At 48.4% G+C, this 19219-nt stretch overlaps 1 protein-coding gene across 1 annotated transcript in view; it reads right to left on the reverse strand.

Moving 5' to 3' along the window:
• The window catches only part of sspo (SCO-spondin), a gene marked incomplete at its 5' end in the record, with an annotated part of 84590 nt that overhangs the window by 21338 nt on the left and 44033 nt on the right, over positions 1 to 19219 (reverse strand). The window contains 36 exons of the mRNA XM_079292325.1: positions 364 to 410; positions 1693 to 1847; positions 1964 to 2091; positions 2388 to 2558; positions 2673 to 2869; positions 3075 to 3213; positions 3296 to 3412; positions 3624 to 3785; positions 5117 to 5341; positions 5426 to 5472; positions 5605 to 5744; positions 6398 to 6522; positions 7190 to 7345; positions 8750 to 8926; positions 9018 to 9188; positions 9389 to 9435; positions 9535 to 9687; positions 9809 to 10046; positions 10453 to 10587; positions 10806 to 10973; positions 11094 to 11306; positions 14460 to 14624; positions 14825 to 14860; positions 15119 to 15339; positions 15468 to 15613; positions 15780 to 15946; positions 16083 to 16235; positions 16489 to 16709; positions 16826 to 16937; positions 17049 to 17249; positions 17495 to 17665; positions 17823 to 18023; positions 18239 to 18285; positions 18400 to 18569; positions 18649 to 18728; positions 18818 to 18988. Of these exons, the coding sequence (XP_079148451.1) occupies positions 364 to 410; positions 1693 to 1847; positions 1964 to 2091; positions 2388 to 2558; positions 2673 to 2869; positions 3075 to 3213; positions 3296 to 3412; positions 3624 to 3785; positions 5117 to 5341; positions 5426 to 5472; positions 5605 to 5744; positions 6398 to 6522; positions 7190 to 7345; positions 8750 to 8926; positions 9018 to 9188; positions 9389 to 9435; positions 9535 to 9687; positions 9809 to 10046; positions 10453 to 10587; positions 10806 to 10973; positions 11094 to 11306; positions 14460 to 14624; positions 14825 to 14860; positions 15119 to 15339; positions 15468 to 15613; positions 15780 to 15946; positions 16083 to 16235; positions 16489 to 16709; positions 16826 to 16937; positions 17049 to 17249; positions 17495 to 17665; positions 17823 to 18023; positions 18239 to 18285; positions 18400 to 18569; positions 18649 to 18728; positions 18818 to 18988 (5373 nt within the window). The remainder of the gene's footprint in view (positions 1 to 363; positions 411 to 1692; positions 1848 to 1963; positions 2092 to 2387; positions 2559 to 2672; positions 2870 to 3074; positions 3214 to 3295; positions 3413 to 3623; positions 3786 to 5116; positions 5342 to 5425; positions 5473 to 5604; positions 5745 to 6397; positions 6523 to 7189; positions 7346 to 8749; positions 8927 to 9017; positions 9189 to 9388; positions 9436 to 9534; positions 9688 to 9808; positions 10047 to 10452; positions 10588 to 10805; positions 10974 to 11093; positions 11307 to 14459; positions 14625 to 14824; positions 14861 to 15118; positions 15340 to 15467; positions 15614 to 15779; positions 15947 to 16082; positions 16236 to 16488; positions 16710 to 16825; positions 16938 to 17048; positions 17250 to 17494; positions 17666 to 17822; positions 18024 to 18238; positions 18286 to 18399; positions 18570 to 18648; positions 18729 to 18817; positions 18989 to 19219) is intronic.

Genomic DNA, 19219 nt, shown 5'->3' on the forward strand with positions numbered 1-19219 from the left:
GATCAATAGTTCACAATATGAGAACTGCTCTCCTTCAGTACGGTGAGATCCAGAGGAGAGAGGAGGCGCCGATGAAAACGACTCGTGAAAGGTTGCTCTTTGGCCCCCCCCCCCCGCTAGTTCAAGATGGCGTCACGTGTGTACCTAACAAAAACCCCGTCATGGCCTTTGCGTGCTGCGGTTGATGCGACTGTCACTCAGGTATTTGAGCCAACTGTTGCAGCAGCTGTTACCGACTATAGATAGGCTGACGTATCCATCACGGCCCTGACGGGTCACCTAAAGGTTATTGTTGCTGTCGCCGGTGCTTCCCCTGCTAAGAGACATGCGTTCGGGTAAGAACAGCTGCAGAGCATCACTCACCGTCACAGAGCTCGGCGGTGCAGTGGAACACTCCTCTCCGGCACACACTGGAGAGAGAGGAGTCAGAGGAGGGAAACCAAACCAGGGGAGGTTATTGAACACTGATACTCAAAAGCAATCATCACGTCACACATGTGAGCACCAGCTGACTCATTGAACGAGTATCACATTCAGGGCGAGGAAGACGAGATGACTTACAGCATGTCTGCTACATGCAGACTATCTATTACAGCAGATATCACAGGACCACACGGGACTGATGACTGTATGAATGAAATTCAGCTCTGATGAGCCACTAATTAATCAGACCATGGTCGACCCGACAGTGGTAGAGTAGTGCTGGTGCTTCAGCATCACAGTCCCACTTTAACTCTGTCAACTGATTGTGGGCGTTCACTTCTACCAGTACTGGGTTAGGCTTAGTAAAGCGTGTGGTTTAAGGTCGTATAACACGGTTTGTTACGTAACTGGGATAACTTAAGTACGTAGGTTACGGAACAAAAGTACCGTAAATAAGTCAACGTGGACTTGGTTTCACACGAGACACAAACACGTCTCCCACCCTGTGTGTTCATCCCGCCTTGTGCAGACTTCCTCCCTCTCTGCACCACGGCCGCTGCTCTGCCCGTCTAGTGACGGTACTGGTGGGTTTACTTTGGACTTTGTTGAACGCTTGGTGCGTCTCACACAGATGCTTAATGCCTCAGAGCGCCGGGCGCTGAACAAGAGTCGGTTCTTGACGAGCTGGGAAAGAGAAATCTTTGCTAAAGTGGTTATCAAAGTTAAACCAACGCGAGCCATGAGCCCCTGTGCATATGGCTGCACATGCTTTGGTCAAAGGCTTTCACTTTCACTTTCATTCCAGTAAAGTGGAATATGTTGTTCTTGTCGGACTTTCATTTGTTCTACCACGTCCAGAGACATGTTTTAGGTTCTGTGCTGTGAACGTCCCCCAACATTAACCAGTTTTAGTTACCTGAACTGAATATAACTTCAAGCACAGTGATGGATCAGACAACATATCCATCACATAGGTTAGACAGACAACCTGTTCAGGTGTGAGGACTCAGCAATGATTATTATGATGGAAATGTTTCACTGAAGGAGATTATTGTAAAGTGATTGCAAGTGTAAGAGCAACAGCTGGATGAATGTTGCATTCTACGTAACATAAGTCAATATAAGAGTTGCTATCGAGGAAATTAAACATATTCAGTAAAACACCATTACAGTCGTATACTGTACCAAGACGGTACAAACCAAAGACCTGCTGCTTAAAACATGGTTGGTGATGGTGATGGTTGGATGAAGCGGTGCGTGCTGGATTACCATGTGTTGCAGAGGTGCTGGATGGCCGTTCCAGGTGGCAGCCGAGTTTCTGTGACCTCCTCAGTGCTGGCGTTCCAGCGCTGGTGACCGGTGGGCAGGGACAGCGGTGAACAGGGACAGTCGGCGTGGGACACACAGGAGCCGTCATGCAACACCTACAGTATGAGGGACGCGGTGAGACGAGGACCAATCGCATCTTATCGGGGTGAGATTCAATTCCATCACATATCACAGCTATCCCATTTCACGCGCACACACAGGGTGTCCAGACCTGTCCAGGGGAGCAGCTGCACCCGGGGGTGCAGGGTCCAGATAAACACTGAGTGTGTGGCCACAGGTCCTCACAGGAATATGGACAGGAACCGGAACAGTCACTAAGCAGCTGCCCGCTAGGACACTCTGGAACACACAGACGAATAAACGCACACCGAGTTACATCACGTCTCATATATAGATATAAATATGCAGACGTGTGTGTGAGATCTTTCTCTCTGCACACGCTATGCAGACAGCTCTGTCTTCATCTCAGCGCCATGCGAGGTCACACCTTTGACTGCATAGCGCTGTGAATAAACCAACTTAAAATACCACTCATTAAGCATCTTTAGAGCTACTTGGCAACCGCTCAATTTAGGAGAATTCAGGAATTATATTGCTTGGTGGTAATAGCTCCAGCCGTGCGTGCGTGTGTGTACCAGGCAGGCAGCTGTTGGTGTTACAGACAGTGTGCTGTTCAAGTGGTCCAACACAGGCCGTCCCACCCGGCTCTGGCTCTCTGAGGACCGTCTTGTTCCGCACCGTCGACCCGCCGCCACACGTGGCGCTGCACTCAGTCCAGGGTGACCACTGGCTCAACAAACATCCCGCTGGAGAGAGAGGGAGGACACAGGTGGAGAACTGACAGGTGATAGCACAGAAAGCTTGGAATGTGCCCCTTTAACACCAAGTTAACTAGTGTGGGTACTTGCTCCATGTCAAACCTGGACACGATGGCAGATCGCAGCTCTCCGTCTGCGTGGTGTCGGCACAGGACGGACCGCCCTCCAGGTCCTGGCACAGGCGTGTCCTCGTCATCTGGCCGTGTCCACAGGAGGCTGAGCAGGAGCTCCACGGGCTCCAGGGCTCATAAAGCGGGCACTGAAGCTTGGTGCACACCAGAGAGCCGTTCTCACACACGCTGCAGATGAAGGGGTGTTTGGAGAGGTAAGATCAAGGCTCTGTACTCTGGGGACAAACATACCAGCCCCTCAAAGCCTTTTAAGTCTGACAGTCTGCTCTTAATGTGAGACATCCTCTCCTAATACTACATACTTTCTTACACGATTATATGTCAATTTGACTTTTCATATCTAAAAATAAAATTGACACCACGCTGTTCCCACCAGGTGTTACAGTCCAGGGAGAGCTCCTCTTCAGGGGTGAACTCCAGCATCCCGTTGCCTGACGGGACACCACAGCGACACTCTGTCCCTGGCACACAGTGGCCGTCCTGCAGCAGATGTCCCTTCGGACACCGACAACCTGAGAAATGAAATGTAAAAATAGAGGAAGACAGAATATTGCTCTCTTCTAAGCTACTGTTAATGCTGAAGACAAAGACTACCTGGGTGACATGCTCCCTGGAGACACTGCACATGCTCCCATAAGTCAGTGCAGCTGCGAGGACATTGATTGGCACAGCTCTCTTGGTAAATCCGCCCCCTATCCTCGCAGCGCTCACCTGCTAGACACAGAAAATCAATCTTTCATCAATAAAGAGAGAAGCAAAGCTCACTGCATGAGCCAAAGAAAGTGACTTGCTGTCATTGTTGGAGAGATTCAGTTGGCATGCAACAAAGGTCTTTGCAATAAAGGATCTGAACCACAACATCTTGTCTCTTCAGCCTGTTTGTGATGATGTGTAATATGAATATCAGTTGGAGCAGCTGTACCTGGGCAGAGTCCCGTGTTGCAGCTCTGGCTCTGCGTCTGTTGTCTCTCACAGCGGGGTCCTGGAGGAGAGGTCAGGGGCCGCCTGTAGCGCTGCCTGACTCCACCGCTGCAAGGCTGCGCGCAGGCCGTCCAGGCGCTCCACACACTCCACTGACACAGATCTGGAAGAGGTAGAGCGATTATCATCAACCACCAACTACTCTGTTCTCGGCCTAATTTAAATGAGCGTAATTATCACGGCGGCCGCTGTAATAGGTGTGATTGTTGTAATCATCGAAAGCGTGCTCACTGTTTATGGACTTATGTACAAGCGCACTTGAGCCAATAAGATGTCTGATTTATCTGTTAGAGATAAGAGTTTGTTCTTTTCATTCATAGTCAATGAAACCTCCCTTAAGATCTCTGGACTATGATGACGTGTAAGATTTCAAACCCACGGTTCATTGAGCATGCTGGTAATTCAGAGACATTCCCATTCATATCCAAAGGGGAGGGGCCAGAGAAGAATGGAGGGATGGTGCACACACACAACACTCAATCCAATCAACCTCACAGTGTGCGTCCCCACAGAGAGACACATTCAACTCTTCCTTTCCTCAAGTCCTCTTTCTGTTTTCACTCCTTTGGGAAAGAATGAAAATAGAGCGGAGAGGATGCACATTGTCATTTCTCACTGTGTAAACCAATCGCAAGCTCTGCTGATGGTGACTATTCATCTTAAGCGACAGCAGTGAACTGACACAATAAATATTCACAGGAAGAACAATGAACACTTGTCCCCACACTTCTAGAGACTGTTTTGAATGCTCCACAAACCATATATTGCAAATTGTCACTTTCCTCATCTGGTGTGAATCTTACTTGCAGGATGGAGACGACTTGTCTTGTGTCTGTCTGTCTTTCCCCATCTGAGTGAACGGAAACCACACGGACTAACCCAAGGCTGCATTCCCGGTCCTCCTCCGTTCAACCTCTCCAACCAACTCCCACCAGCTCAGGTTGTGGACAACTAAACGTCCAACCACAGTTACGTGAACGACACAGATTCACGTGACCATATCAGCGGGTCATCAAGCAACTGGAAGATTGTGTCAAGATCAGCAGGATTTATAAATACCTAAAGACGTTATCTTTAAGGCTCAGCTGCTGTAATTGTGTCTTTCTCTCACGTCTCTCCAGCTCAATCGCTCTATTTATTCACATCTCTCAATGGAGTTTCACTGCGCTGTAAATATGAACTTTTATTAACTATTATATTTCTCCGACTTGTTGCCTGCGTTGTTTGCATACAACCTTCTGATGGGAGCAAAGCGTCAAACCGCTGCCACGTGCTGACGGGAACACAACCGTCCCGTGCATTACTGCCCCTCTCTTTGGAGTTAGAGGAGCAACTGGAGCTTGAGAAAGGCAGACTGAGGAACTGACTGAGGAACAAGGACCCACTCGGGTCCTCTGTGAACCTCTTTTTGTCCTGTTGGACGATCACAGTTACCTCTGCAGAGGTTGGCATCTGGACAGAGCCTCTCCTCCACCAGAGGTCCTGGACATTGGCTCTCCTCTTCCTCTTTAGAGACCGGGAGACCCGAGTCCAGGTCCAAACAGGCCCGGAAACGCCTCTGGGTTGAGACCATCCTACTGCTACTGATGGCTACTGCTTGGGAGGACGAGGGTACACAGGGAGAACAGGGAGTCCACTCTGACCACTCGCTGAGGATGACTGAAAGAAGCAAAGGAAAGGCAGGATGATGGCATCATTCAACCAGCAGCTCCATGCATCACTGTCATCGACCTGCTTCCGTACCTTCACACTCTCTCATGTCACACTGCAGAGTTCCATCATGGCAAAGGCTGCAGGACAGAACAGCCAACAAACATATTACAATCACACGATGACAAACGATCGTTCTGTCTCATACAAGTGGGAACTACTTTGGTGTCACGGACACCGTAGCTCCATGTGTGTGTAACAGCCGGGCTAACCAGGTACTGCAGCCGACGGTGACCGTGGCCCCCTGAGGGACAGTCACAGGTGTGGGTGATTGGCCTGAAGCTTGCTGCTGTAGGTGGACGCAGCCACACTGCTCTGCAGGAACACAGCTCCCATTCTGCTGCAGCAGGCCCTGGAAAGGAGAACAAGAGCTGATGCAGGAATAGTTTTATATATATATGCTAAAGACAAAAAACTAAAGAGGTAAGAGACATTCTTCAGGACATAAACACATCTCCAAGTGAAAAGGTTGTTGCTGGATGTGTAAATAATAAATGTTTGCCATGTCAACCTTGTGTGGCCATAACTTGTTTTCACTGCCTAAGTATTGAATGGCGATTGTGAAATGACTTCTGGTAGCAGACTTATTCTACACCTCTGGTGATCTGCTTTCTGCTCCATAGTTCATCATCTCTCCTCACGGCTGCTGTATGTGCACATCATCAGTCCATCAGAGACGAATATGTGCAATAAATCAAAGCTGATGCTCCCCAACCACATCAGAAAATGGTCATCATAACTCATATCAAGGTGATGTATTGACAACGATATGTAGCACAGCATGTCTCACTTTCCAGACTCATGCCGATGTCTCTCTGCTGTGGTCTCACACACACACAGTCCAGCAGTCTGCAGCTATGCAGCTATGCCCACATGCAGTCTGCAATGCTGTCAGCATCAGGTTTGAATTTTCCCCCTTTTGACATAATGGAATGATTTTGCTTTACTGCGAGTTAACCAGTGAGAGTGTGAGTCTGATTTGAACAGAGTGGATGAAGTGATCACCTGTGGGCAGTAGCAGCCAGGTGTACACTCCTGGACTCCTACACACAGATCTGTATCGCCCCGCAGTGCACACTGCTTCTCACAGGGCGCGCCACATGCCGAGTACACAAACGGAGCTTTACAATCTACAAACACAAGAAAAGAGACATCAAGTAGATGTGTACATTGTGAATATGCACAAAATCATACGCTTGTACTCGATCAAACACATTTAACAATGAAAAGGTGTTGATTGATTTCATGTGTGTCCATGTTGTACAGAAGCAGAAATACATTCTGCTGCATTCTCTAAGTCTGATCTTAATTGTTTTCCCTTCTGTGTTTATGACATAAGAACAGATTCAAATGAAAGTTTTGGATAATCTTGTTCATTTCCTCGTTAAAAATCATCTCCAGAAGAAGGGTGGGAACAAGTTTTACCAGGAGAGAAAATCACTCATGCTTTTCTCCTTGCACTCTGAACACAAGGAACATTTGTAGTGTGTTAGCAACTTATGTCTATTAAACTCACCTGGAAGACAACATGCTGATATTCATATTTAGAACACGGGGTAGTGGTACACTTCAGGATCTTCAGAAGGGAATATTACAACAACAAACACTGAGAATAATAAATCTCACCAGCCTAAACTTCCCTCCGCCTCACACATAAAGTAACTTCCATCGAGGATCCTGACAAACCCGTCCCACCTGTATCACAGATGACTGTTTGAGGGGAAGTAGAACGATAACATCGGCAGAACCCTTTTCACCGCTTCTTACGGTCCTTTTTTACACGAGGTGTTACCTCACCATCACATCCACTGAGGCTGCATGTCCTGCTCTGTGTTTCAACAGGAGTGCACTGTTGCCCCCTGGTGGCCGGGGAGAGAGCTACACGGTAGCGCAGCTGCCTCTGAGACGCACAGGTGCACCGAGACCAGACGCTCCACTCCGACATGGGGCAGCCTGCAGGGGAAACAAAATCAACCAATCTGCTTCCAACAAGCACTTCATGTTGTTTGTGATGCACTTAGAATCTGTGAAGCAGCACTTGGACTTGTGCTCACGTGACCAGTTGAGTGTATAAGCTCAGTTAATCAGCGTGTAACAGATGTATTTATACACCAAACATCAGTCCTCTGTACAATCAGCAGAAAGCATCTCACTGGCATCACTACGTAAGTACAGCTACAATCTAATGAGCACCCACTGTGATCTGACACCAACAACAACAGATGCTTCAATAATATCAAATCATTCAGTGCATTGATCAACTGCTCAATTTAGCTGAGGCCAGAGCTGGAAATAGATTTAGTTATTGATTTATAGAATAGCAAACTAAAGTAAATGTACCCATCACACTCTTCAATACAGATATGATATCTAGCTCTGATAAATGAAGAGTTACAACTTTACATCTGAACACAATATGAACTGAGCTTTCACTCAATAACCAGGAACATTTTTACATTATTCATATTGTTATAAAGGTAAATAGGAGAACGTAGTGAGATAATAGATTTTACTCAATATTGTCCCGCCTTCAAAATAAATACATGATCTTGACTTGCATATCAACATGTAAATACAATGATAATTCACGAGAGTTTGCTGCCTTTCAATGAATGTCTCATCGTACTGCCTCAACAGAGAAAGGTGCACATACACAGTAAATGTGTCCCACGTGGAAGAATTATGACCTCAGATGTGCACTACTTCATAAAGGCAGGACGAGACATCAGTTGTACGAGACATTTAGACATTAGGACAGTTGCCATTTCCTCTAGAGGACTTTATGAAGGCAAACTAATCGGATATACTGACCTTAAATACTGTATCTCCTCGTGGACAACGTGATACGTTGAGTAACCCCTGTGCGCTGTGTGTTCATATCTTGTATTTCATCGTTGGCTTGTTTATAGGACAGAGATGGGTCCTCTCTCTGAACAGCTTCATCACTACTTCAAATGATCTATAAGTAGCTTCTATATTAGCAACATTTACAAGCTTCATCACGAGTCACATGATCGTTCTTTCAGGGAGTTAAGCATTTGACTGCACATCAGTCACAGACGTGGACTTGAGATCTCCGTTTGCTGTTGTAAATATTCTAAATGATGTGACGTGTGCATATTGATGTGAGTGACTCATGATAATACAGAAACATTGCTTCAGAAATCCTTGAAGTGACCCCTTGTGTTCACCAATTAAATACTGGAACTATTTCCAAATGTTAACAGCGGCAGTAACTAAATTATGAATCTCTTCAAATCGCCCTAATTATCATGTTGCTCACACACAGAACGAGTTCACAGCATCCGACTGCCAGGACCTGAGGACAGAAGACAGAAGTGGGCGTGGCGTCTGTACCTGCACAGGGCTGCTGGTAACACAGCCGGGTCTCCTCTCGGTTCCTCTCGGCCTCCATCTCAGCGGGACACGCCGCGTCTCCTCCCTCCTCGCACACACACACCCTGCGCCGCGACACCGAACCAGCACCGCAGCTCCGGGAACACGGAGACCAAGGCAACCAGGGGCAAAGGTCATCTGTAGACGAGAGAGGCAACGCGGCCGATGACGTCGTCGTCACCTACGTGGCTGTGAATGTGTGAGTCGATTGTGGCGTTTCTGAACGAACCCAGACAGGGAGGAGCGAGACAGTCCTGCGTCTCTCTGTCCGGCCCGCTGCAGTGAGACCCGTTGTTACGTGGAGGGGGGTTGATGCAGGCCCGGCTTCCAACCTGTGAGCCCCGTCCACAGGTCACTGAGCAGTCGGACCACACTGACCAAGGGGTCCAACCACCGTCCACTGGACACAACACACAGGATCAGGTCATTGGACATGTGTCTTTAGAGGAAACTTGGCGGCATGAGTCAACTGTCTTGTTCCCTGTCACAGGTCAGATGGAAATGTGTTTATTCTCTTTCATTAGAAGTAAGCTCATAAGGTCAGCAGAGTATATATCGTCTACTCAACCACGTCTGCTCTCAGTCTCTGCAGTGACCCACCTCTGCACTCAATGTCTTGGCAGTAATCTCCCTCCGGGGTGCATGTGCTACGAGTAAAAAAAACACAAAGCAGAACTCTTACAATTCTATTTTCTTTCTTTACGCTGCAAACCATGTCGTCAGCGAGATGTGTGCATCCATCTTACCATTGTTTACACTCGCCCTGCAGCCAGGTGTCACCCACTTCCAGCTCCCGGTCATCATGCAGACAGAGAGGCGGGCAGGGTCCCGGGTCGCAGGTTCTGTGCTGGACTTCCTCAAACTGGCAATCTGCTCCTTCGGTGTCCGGGACCAGAGACCTGACACACACAGTGTGCTTCTGCTTTACTCTACTGCTCATTTGTTATTTCAAAGAAACACGTTTCCCCGAGAGGGGATCTCAATGAATAAACAGGCATTTGGGATGTTCTGTCCCCTCACCTGTATCTGGTTCTCTGGCCCTGCCCACAGGAGACGCTGCACAGCGCCCAGCTGGACCAGGAGCCCCAGATGCAGGTGGTCTGGCAGCTGCGGTTGGTGCACAGCAGCCGTCCGTCTGAGCAGCTGCAGTTGTTACAGTCCGCCTGATGCAAACTGCCGGCCGCCCAAATATGTCCCAGTGAGTCCACGCAGTCACACTGCCACAGCTGCACACACACCCCGTCCTGCTGCAGCTGGCCTGCACACACACATCAGCTGTGTTATGTTTAACATCACCCAGACTCATTTAAATACAGCTTGCGCACACATGCACACACACATTCACTCTGTGGAGCTTCTTGTTTCAGTACCAGCACCAACACATGTCAGGGAAGAATCACTCAGACACATACACACACACCACACACACACCTCACCACACACACCACACACACACACACACACACACCTCACACACACACACACACGACACACCACACACACACACACACACACACTCCTCACCACACACACACAAACACACACACACCTCACCACACACACACACACACACCTCACCACACACACACACACACACCACACACACCACACACACACACACACACACACACACACACACACACACAGAATGATAGCAGCTTTGCCTTCAGGGCAGCGGCAGCCGGGCTGACATTCGGCGTTGCCCTGGCACTCTATGCCCTGCTGGAGGTCTGAGCAACGCTGTGGACACTGGTTGGCACACGATACGAACTCCTGGCCCGGCGGGCAGCCTCCCTCATCTGACAATACACAAACAGAAGGTCATGAATTTTCCCATGATGCAGCAGGCATTTCCTTCACCAAGAATCAGAGGCTGCGCTTACTTTCTCTACACAAAGCATCATCTGGAAAAATAGCAAGATGCTGACTGAATGAGCACTGGTCGTTGCACAGGATGGACAGTGTGTGTGTGTGTGTGTGTATGTGTGTGTGTGTGAACACGTTGGGTTTGTCTCACCGCAGGGTCTGGTGTTGCAGGGTTTCACCTGGTTCTTCTCTCCTTCACAGTTCTTGCCTCCGTTCTTAGGCGGAGGGCTGGAGCAGGAGCGAGTGCGTATGGAGCGCCCGCCGCCACAGCGCTTATCACAGCGAGACCAGGGACTCCAGCGAGACCAACCTCCATCCACTGCATCGTCCACACACACACACACGCACAAAGAACACCAGTGTGTTTTCACGGTTCACACACAGGACGCACGGGCGTGAATGTGAATTATCTGAACTATGTGATCAACAGCAGGCTGACCTCGGCAGGGCTTGATGTTACAGAAGCGGTTCTCCAGGTTTCCTCCCAGAATATCCTCGCACCATGAGCCGTTGGTCCGCGGGCTGAGGAAGGTGCGGATCCTCTGCTGCTGACCCACTCCGCAGGACCGCGAGCAGGAGCTCCACTCCCCCCACGCCTTCCACCAGCAGTCCCTCCTCGCGCAGTCTGCCCCCACACAAGCCCCATCTCCATCTACAGAAGACATAAGACTGCTCCATGTAGTCCTTGAATATCCCAGAGCTAATTCATTGTGCTGTAAATGCTGGTGTTTGATCTTGTTCTTCTATTCACAGCAAATATTCACACTAACGTCACAATATTGACTCATTAAAGTGAAACCGGTACACAGAGCTCCTTCTAAACGTAGTCGCATCAGGAGCTGTTTATTGAGTTGAGGCACACGTTCTAGTTGAAGCCAGAATAATGGCTTCACCATGAGGATGTTATTCATAACCGATATCATCTCCCAGCAGTCAGACAGGGTTTAACAGTGGTCTGGTTGATGGTATTCCCATCGTACCCCCTCTGATGGAAGAGAAACACTTCAGCTGCCTACTTCCTGGTTAGACATGATGAATCAGAGCTGATGTACAAATACAACTTCACATTATCTTCAAACAAAGTGATGAACTAATGCAGCCGGTGTTGTGGCAAAATGACGAGAAGAGGTGGCGAACTGGTTGATGTTGGCTTGATCTTATTAAAACACTTCCCGCTGGTTGCAACTCCAGTTGGCCGTCTCTTCTCATCATTTCGCCACAACATAATTGGCGCCCAACGTGTGTTCGAGTCGAGGCCGAGGCACCTTCCACTTCTTCAGCCAACCGACAACCACGCTAGAGGCCACGTATCAGGTAGGAGATTTCTCACCATAGTTTTATTTCTGTATAGCGTGGTTCTGATGACAGAATGAGCCGAATGTGGAATCCAAATCATGTTTATGATGCACATGTGGAAATAAAAACATTGGCATGTCCTAAATGAGAAGTTCAAGTGGACTCTTGTATGGATCTCAAAAGAAACACGACTATTGAGCTCAGTGTCCTCAATATCAAGTGTGGAACGCATAATTAATGCAGAAATTATGATTTACACATCGCAAAATAAGCCTCCCACGAATTATAAAGCAGATCAATTGTAAAAGTATGAATGTTTTGCCAGTGCTGGATTTGCTACGGAGGGGAAAAGGGTTGATGTGGCGATACTACCGGTTACTGTAAAGTAACCCGAGTGTCCTGGTTCCACAGGCTAACATCACTCCTTCCTTCATCAGGAGACCGGTATGGTATGAAAACCCAATACCACGAGACCAAGGTTGTGAAAACACAACTATGACCATTCCCACTCTTCATTTGTTAAGCAAACAAACATCAGACATAGCCGACATGTATGGAATGTGTTGTGAAATGCTTTACTGAATATACTGTTGAAATGGAGAAGAATTCGGGGTTTGAGGCAAGAGCTTGAGGAGAGTGCTGGCAGGGGGGTGGTCATGGGATTGGGTAGACTAAATTTTGGGAAAATAGGAGTCTGTATTGCTAAAAACAGACGTTAGCGCATTAATAGTTTTAATTGTGGCTTTTCTATTGGCGTGTTGCATCGTACCCATCCTGAGGAGGCAGTGCCAGAGGAGCATGGACAAACAGATGGGTGTCATGGCAAATCTCCAACTGGCTCAGATGATGAACATGATGACGATTGAGCAAGGGACAAAGGCCCAGTTCACTCAAATGGTGGTTGGACGACCGGACCGGTTTCCCATTCCGGATTATCTGGAGGACTCAGATGAGATGGAGGGAACAGGACCAGGAGGCAACTCAGCATAACTACGAGAGCCTGAACTTTGTTGGAAGTACACATGTCCAAAATACACCACGTCACATGTTTTATCATCTGTCCAAACTGTTTCACTATAAATTTGAATGTATTATAATCAGATATTTCTACATTCACATATATTCATAGTCATGATTCATATAATCAGTGCACAAGTATTATAGCGTATAGTTTTATCACAGACGTTGCATCTAATGAACACTGATATATTGTTCAATATTTTGCAGAAATTAAATGTGTGATGTATCAGTTAATACATGTTTGCTAGCAAGAACAGATTCACTTCATGCCAAAAAGGTGGTCGCTTGGCGGGGAAGGACCATATGGGAGTTTTTCCTGTAATGCAACCTGTGGGTTTTTTCGTCCTTATATGAAAGTGAATCTTAGCACTGAATGATGTTATTTGAATTATCTTACTAACTCAAATGTTCTGTATTGGTATATAATCAAGCACATATAATTTACATAAATCACTTGTGTTGTTGCAATGCTGTGAGGGATCAAAACTTTAGGTTACAGTTTCACCAATTTGACAAAAGTTATATGAAGTTAGGTTGAGAGTTAAGTAACCCTCATAGGGGGGATTATGTTGAAGAAAATCATCATATAACTTGTGAATCCAACTGTTGTTACAATCTTAATTTCCATGATTGCAGTAAACACGAGTGTTCCTCTTTATGTAAAAGTATCCAGAATCATTTGAGATGTAAAACCTCATATCACAAGCAACAGTTACATAACGTGTTATTCTGGTTCTCAGCATCGTTCTTGGGAAATGATTATCAGGGCCAGACAAAAAGTAATTCATCTCTCAAGTGTACCAAAACATTTCCGTACATGGAGTTGTGTTCTGTGTGCCCAGAACAAAATAAGAAAATGCCCTAATTAGGAGTCCAGATGTGTCCTGATACTTGATTCAACAGACTGGTTTGTTTGGTGGAACGTAGCTAAAGGGGGCGTGAATTTTGACTATAAGAGTGATCTGTGTAAAGCAGTACATGGGAGTCGTTTCAACATACTGAATTGGTTGATGTTGGCTTGATCTTATTAAAACACTTCCCGCTGGTTGCAACTCCAGTTGGCCGTCATTTCGCCACAACACCGGCCTGTATTCTCCTCTGACGCTAGCACTAGCAATGGGTTCTGCCGTCTCTGAGATAAGCATGTGGAAGAATGACTAACCAAGCAGATGTGATGAACGTCTTTGTGTGGAGAAGTGACTGAACATTACTTTCATCATGTGCTCTCTCACACACAGGCTCCTCATATCTGAATAATTCATCCTGCGGTCTGATGGAAATGTCTTTTTAAATGTTACTGAGCAGTGCCTTGTGTACACAGCCACCTCAGCTGGGAACTACAAAGCTCGACCATGAGCTACTGAAGTGTTAGTAGTTGAGCTCCTTTCTTAAATGTAACTGGATCACAATGTCAGCGAGCTAATGGTTTGTGAAGTTCATGTTTGTCAGCAGTCAGAGAGCCTGAGAGAGGTCACGTGAGCGGTCAGACCTGGACACTGGGGCAGGTTACAGGCCTTCTCCTGGTGAGAGCTTCCAGTGCAGGGGGGTCTGACACACTGTCGCTGACGGGACTTCGTGGCCGGGTTGAGGGCATCCGTGCAGGGCTTAGTGCAGGGACTCCATGATGACCATGGAGAGAAGCCAGCACCCTCATCTGAAGGAGACCGAGCAAGAAAGACGGACGAACCATTTCAATTATTACTTTGATGGTAGCTGACGTAATCACAATACCATGTTCCATACAGACCAATAAACTGCAAAGACCAGTGAAGAGAAAAAGTTATTCAGTAAAACTGTAAATGAACAACAGAGTGGACTCTAACTGGTATTAAACAGTTTGAAGGGAAACTTTACCTGGTAAAACTGGTTCTTCTGTAGGACCGACAATCACTGCCAACATCAAGCAACAGTTCATTATCAGTACAAGCGCCAGCATCTAGTACTGGGCACAAACAAGAAGCTGGCAGTAGACACTGTCAAGGATACTCAACAGCCCTTTATAATGAAATGATATCTGTAATCACATGCAATGTAGAGACACTTAGTCTCACAGCACATCCAATCTCCCTCAGCTGCTGTTAGCTGTAACAAACACCATCTCTATACACATACAGAAGCTATCTGCTTGACCTAAACTAGCTCCTGTACCTGGGCAGTCTGGGGCCTGGCAGTAGGTGGTTTCCTGGCGTGGCCCCCGGCAGTTTCTTCCTCCGTGGGCCGGGGCCGGCTGCGTGCAGCTCTTGGAGCGAGTCTTCAGTCCCAGACCTCCACAGGACAGTGAGCAGGGGCTCCAGGAGCCCCAGGGGGACAGACCTCCATTGACCGGGCAATGCTCCAAGGAACAGTTCCACCTGCCACGCTCGCAGCCGCTACAGCAGAGGGGGGGGGGGGGGGGGTGAGCCAGGGGCTACTGGCCCTGCAGTAGATGACAGTGTGTGTGTAGTTGGCAGTGTGTGTAGTCGGCAGTGTGGGACCGCATGTGGGATTTGCTGCTTACCAGGTGCTGCAGTCATAGAGCAGTGTGTCTCCGGACTGAAGCTCCACTCCCTCAGAGATGTTGTGGAGGAGCAGAGATGAGGCCGGCGTGACAGAAACACTCTGCAGAGAGGCCATCACCTCTCTGTCCACCAGACAAGGACACTCCTAAAGATTAAAGAACGTTAGAACCATGTTTCAGACGTTTGCTTCAATGTCAAATAAGACTTCTCCTCCTTTGGTGCTGCGAGGTTGAATGTCAGCGTTTGTTGAGATGTATGAGTCATGACTCATCAGTCAGAATGCTGAGCTACTCAGATGACAGCGAACCCACCTGCAGGCAGGCACCGTGGTGCTGGTAGGTGTGGGGGGGGCAGTGGCAGCCTTCCTCGCAGCCGTCGGAGTAGCAGCCCTCTCTGCCGCTGACCTGAGCGCAGCTGAAGGGACAGCCTTCGCCTCGTTCACACTCCCTGTACAACCTGCCAGGAGGGCAGCCCACTTCTGCACAATGACCAGACGCAGAGTGAAGATACAGAAAAGCTTTTTTTCCTTATTTGTTTACCAAGTTACCGCGGATCTTATACTTGTCATAGCTTTGACGCAACAGCTGCAGATGTTAGAGGGAAGCAGGACTCACCGAGGCAGACCTGGGTGTTGCAGGTCTTGCTCTGGCGGCTGAGGCCGCTGCAGGGTGGAGAGCTGCAGAGACGAGAGCGGGACTGCTGTCCTCCACCACAGCTGACCGAACACTCGGACCACTGAGACCAGGGGAGCCAGGGGCCCACCGAGTCTGGAAGCAAAGACACACCGAGATGTGACAATAACACATAAAAATAACAAGATTCTTTATGAATGATATCTCATTCTGTATTACAGTCCACACGACTACATGAAGGACTTTGTTGTTCAAAGCTTAAAGAAAGCATCTTTGTTTTAAAGGCTGATGTGTGAGATCAGCTCCTCTTTCAGATCTCAGTGGAGCTGAGAGTTGTGTCTCAGTGCAACAGCTCAAGGTGGAAGCTGCCTTGGCCAGACATGACTACCTGTGCACAGGTGGATGTTGCAGTCTTTCTGCTGTTCAGCAACTCCCAGGCAGCCCCTCCCACTGCTCTGGGGGGACGGGTTATCACACTGGCGTCTCCTGAACTTGACTCCTCCTCCGCAAGAGAGTGAACACTCGGTCCAGGACCCCCATTGGCTCCAGCCGCCGTCAACATAGCAGCCAGGGACCGATAGACACTGCAGGACCCCGGCCTCGCAGGAGCTGAGATGAAGTGAGAGAGATGGCACAAACATGAAGACACCGAAAACAAATGATGCATTATGTAGACAGATGTCATTTGATGAAGACTCTAAATGTTACATCTGGTTGTACTGTACCAGTTTCTGCAGTCACTGATGATGCTGTCTCCTGGATTTGCAAACTGCCAATCAGATCCACCGGGCCACACCCATGATGCATTACTGGAATCCAGACCGCTGAATTTCGTTCCTATACCAGAGACAAACATCTGCTGATCAGACTAATCTCTGATTCGTCCAACACAGTTTACCAAACAACAGAAACACTTCCAACAGAAACTTTCACACAGACGGATCTAACCAGCAGCAGAGCTGTTGTGGTATTTGCAGCGACACTCCTCCCGGGCCACACACACTCCGTCCTGCAGAACCATGTCACCCGGACAACCGCAGGTCCGTCTGCACCCAGGGGAGTCCAAGCACTCCGTGTCCCCGTGGAGATCAGAGCAGGACCGCGGACAGGGCTTCCCACAAAGCCACTCCTCCTGGCCTCCAGCGCAGGCTGCAGAGCGCAGGGGGAGCACGGTTTGAAGAGAATCAACACATGGAGGTCTGGAATGTTTCCACAGAGTTTGTGGCAAAATGAAAGTAAAGTAGAACCAGCATTGACTTCTATTCATTCGGCTCAAGGAGGAGACATGAACATGCTGAGGGCTGCCACCTTGTTTCTTGTAAGGCCTCTTTAAACATGAGTGCTTTTCAAAATAAAATAAATACACAATTCATTTACAATCCCTCGCTGCTGACCTGAGCAGACGGTGATGTTGTCATGGCAGCCGCGGCTCTGCCTGCTCTCTCCGAGACAGGGCAGCCCGCCGAACCTGGCGGGAGGACTGTTACATTGCCTGGTGCGGGTGGACGAGCCGGCGCACCCGTCGCACTCCGACCACGGTGACCACGGACTCCACGAACCGTGGACTACAGGGAGAGACAGGAAAGGAACCGCAGAGAGCGATGAACAGAGAGATACAAGCTAAGCTCGTGTGATAGTACGTATCGTTATATTCACGTGACATAAAATGTGAATTTCTCCATCTTAACTCTTGATAAGGACAGGCTGAGGAACCAGTGATACCTGGACAGAAGGTGATGACAGGGCAGGGTTGTCTCTGGATTTGAACTCCGACCCCATTGTGCGTTTCCTGTTCTCCGGGGCAGGCCGCTCCTCCGGCCTTGGGCTCAGGACAGCCACAGCTCCTGTAGCGGGACACCGACTCTGCCCCACAGGTCCTGGAGCACGGAGTCCACTCTGACCAGTCACACCAGCCGCCTGACACTGGGAACACCCAGAAGGATGCAACATCTACATTTATGGCCTTCCCAAACCCAGACTTTATGTTCCTAGACGGATATTATTTTCATCATATGTTCTTATCTTTATTGTGTTTTTGTGTTGGTGAGTTTTACCTTCAGTCAAAGAAAGAAAGCCAGTTAAAAAGTCAGCTTGAAGTGTTGTTTAACACATACAGACTTACAGCTGGTCTTACTCACCTGGACAGAGGTATCTGGTGCAGTTGAGCCTCCCACCCTCACAGGTGCTGAAACAAAGAGGAAACACCAACAGAATGATGCTTCTGTCCCTTCATTCTGCTTCTCTGTTGAATATAACTGTGGTGTACATGCATGTGTAGCATGGGCTCCATTATTCTGACCAGTTGTTACATCCATCCGGGGCTTCGGTGGTCTCCCCTGGTTGCAGCCTGTGTCCGGTGCTGAGGTCCATGCAGGGACAGTGTTCCCTCTCTCCACAGGCTGTCCCGTTAGCAGACAGGACCTTCCCCCCTGTACAGTAGCACCCAGGCTCACATTGCCACTCGCAGTGCTGAGGCACAGGAAGAAAGTCACCAGCAGAGTTCTTAATGTTACAGCAGGAGTATTGGGTGGAAACAGGAGATACTCACAGCCAGGTCGTCACAGGAGCGCGGGCAGGACGGACCACAGCTGCTGAACGCTGTGCCTGGCACCTGCGAGCACGGCGCCACTGACAACACACACGCAATGACACACTGCACTGGCTGTTTGGTGAACAAAAGTCAGACTGCACATGTGGACCGTTCTCTGTGAGCGTACCTGGACAGTGGTCAGCGTTACATCGTAGGAATGCAGTTCCCAGCCCCTCGCAGTAGTTCCCCTCCCCCTCTGGACTGGGGCTGTCACACTCTCTCCTCCGGCTTCGAACCCCCCCGCCGCATGACTTGGTACACTCCGTCCAGTTGCTCCACTGACCCCAGCCTGCGTCACCTGGAAAGAGCAAACACATCATGATGAAATAATCCTTCATAATAAACAGTAAATAAAGACGAGTGAATGAGTGCATGAGTGATGTAAGCCAAATATGAAATGTTACCTTCTGGACTTGGGCTTTTATTCATTTATTTCTTGGAATAAACTATAAAAACAGCGATAACGTTTTGCTCCATGCTGTGTGTTTGTTTGTCAATTTGTTTATGCATTCCAGTCCAAATGTGCATT

This window comes from Melanostigma gelatinosum (assembly GCF_949748355.1).
Source record: "Melanostigma gelatinosum genome assembly, chromosome: 20".
Taxonomy (NCBI): Eukaryota; Metazoa; Chordata; class Actinopteri; order Perciformes; family Zoarcidae; genus Melanostigma; species Melanostigma gelatinosum.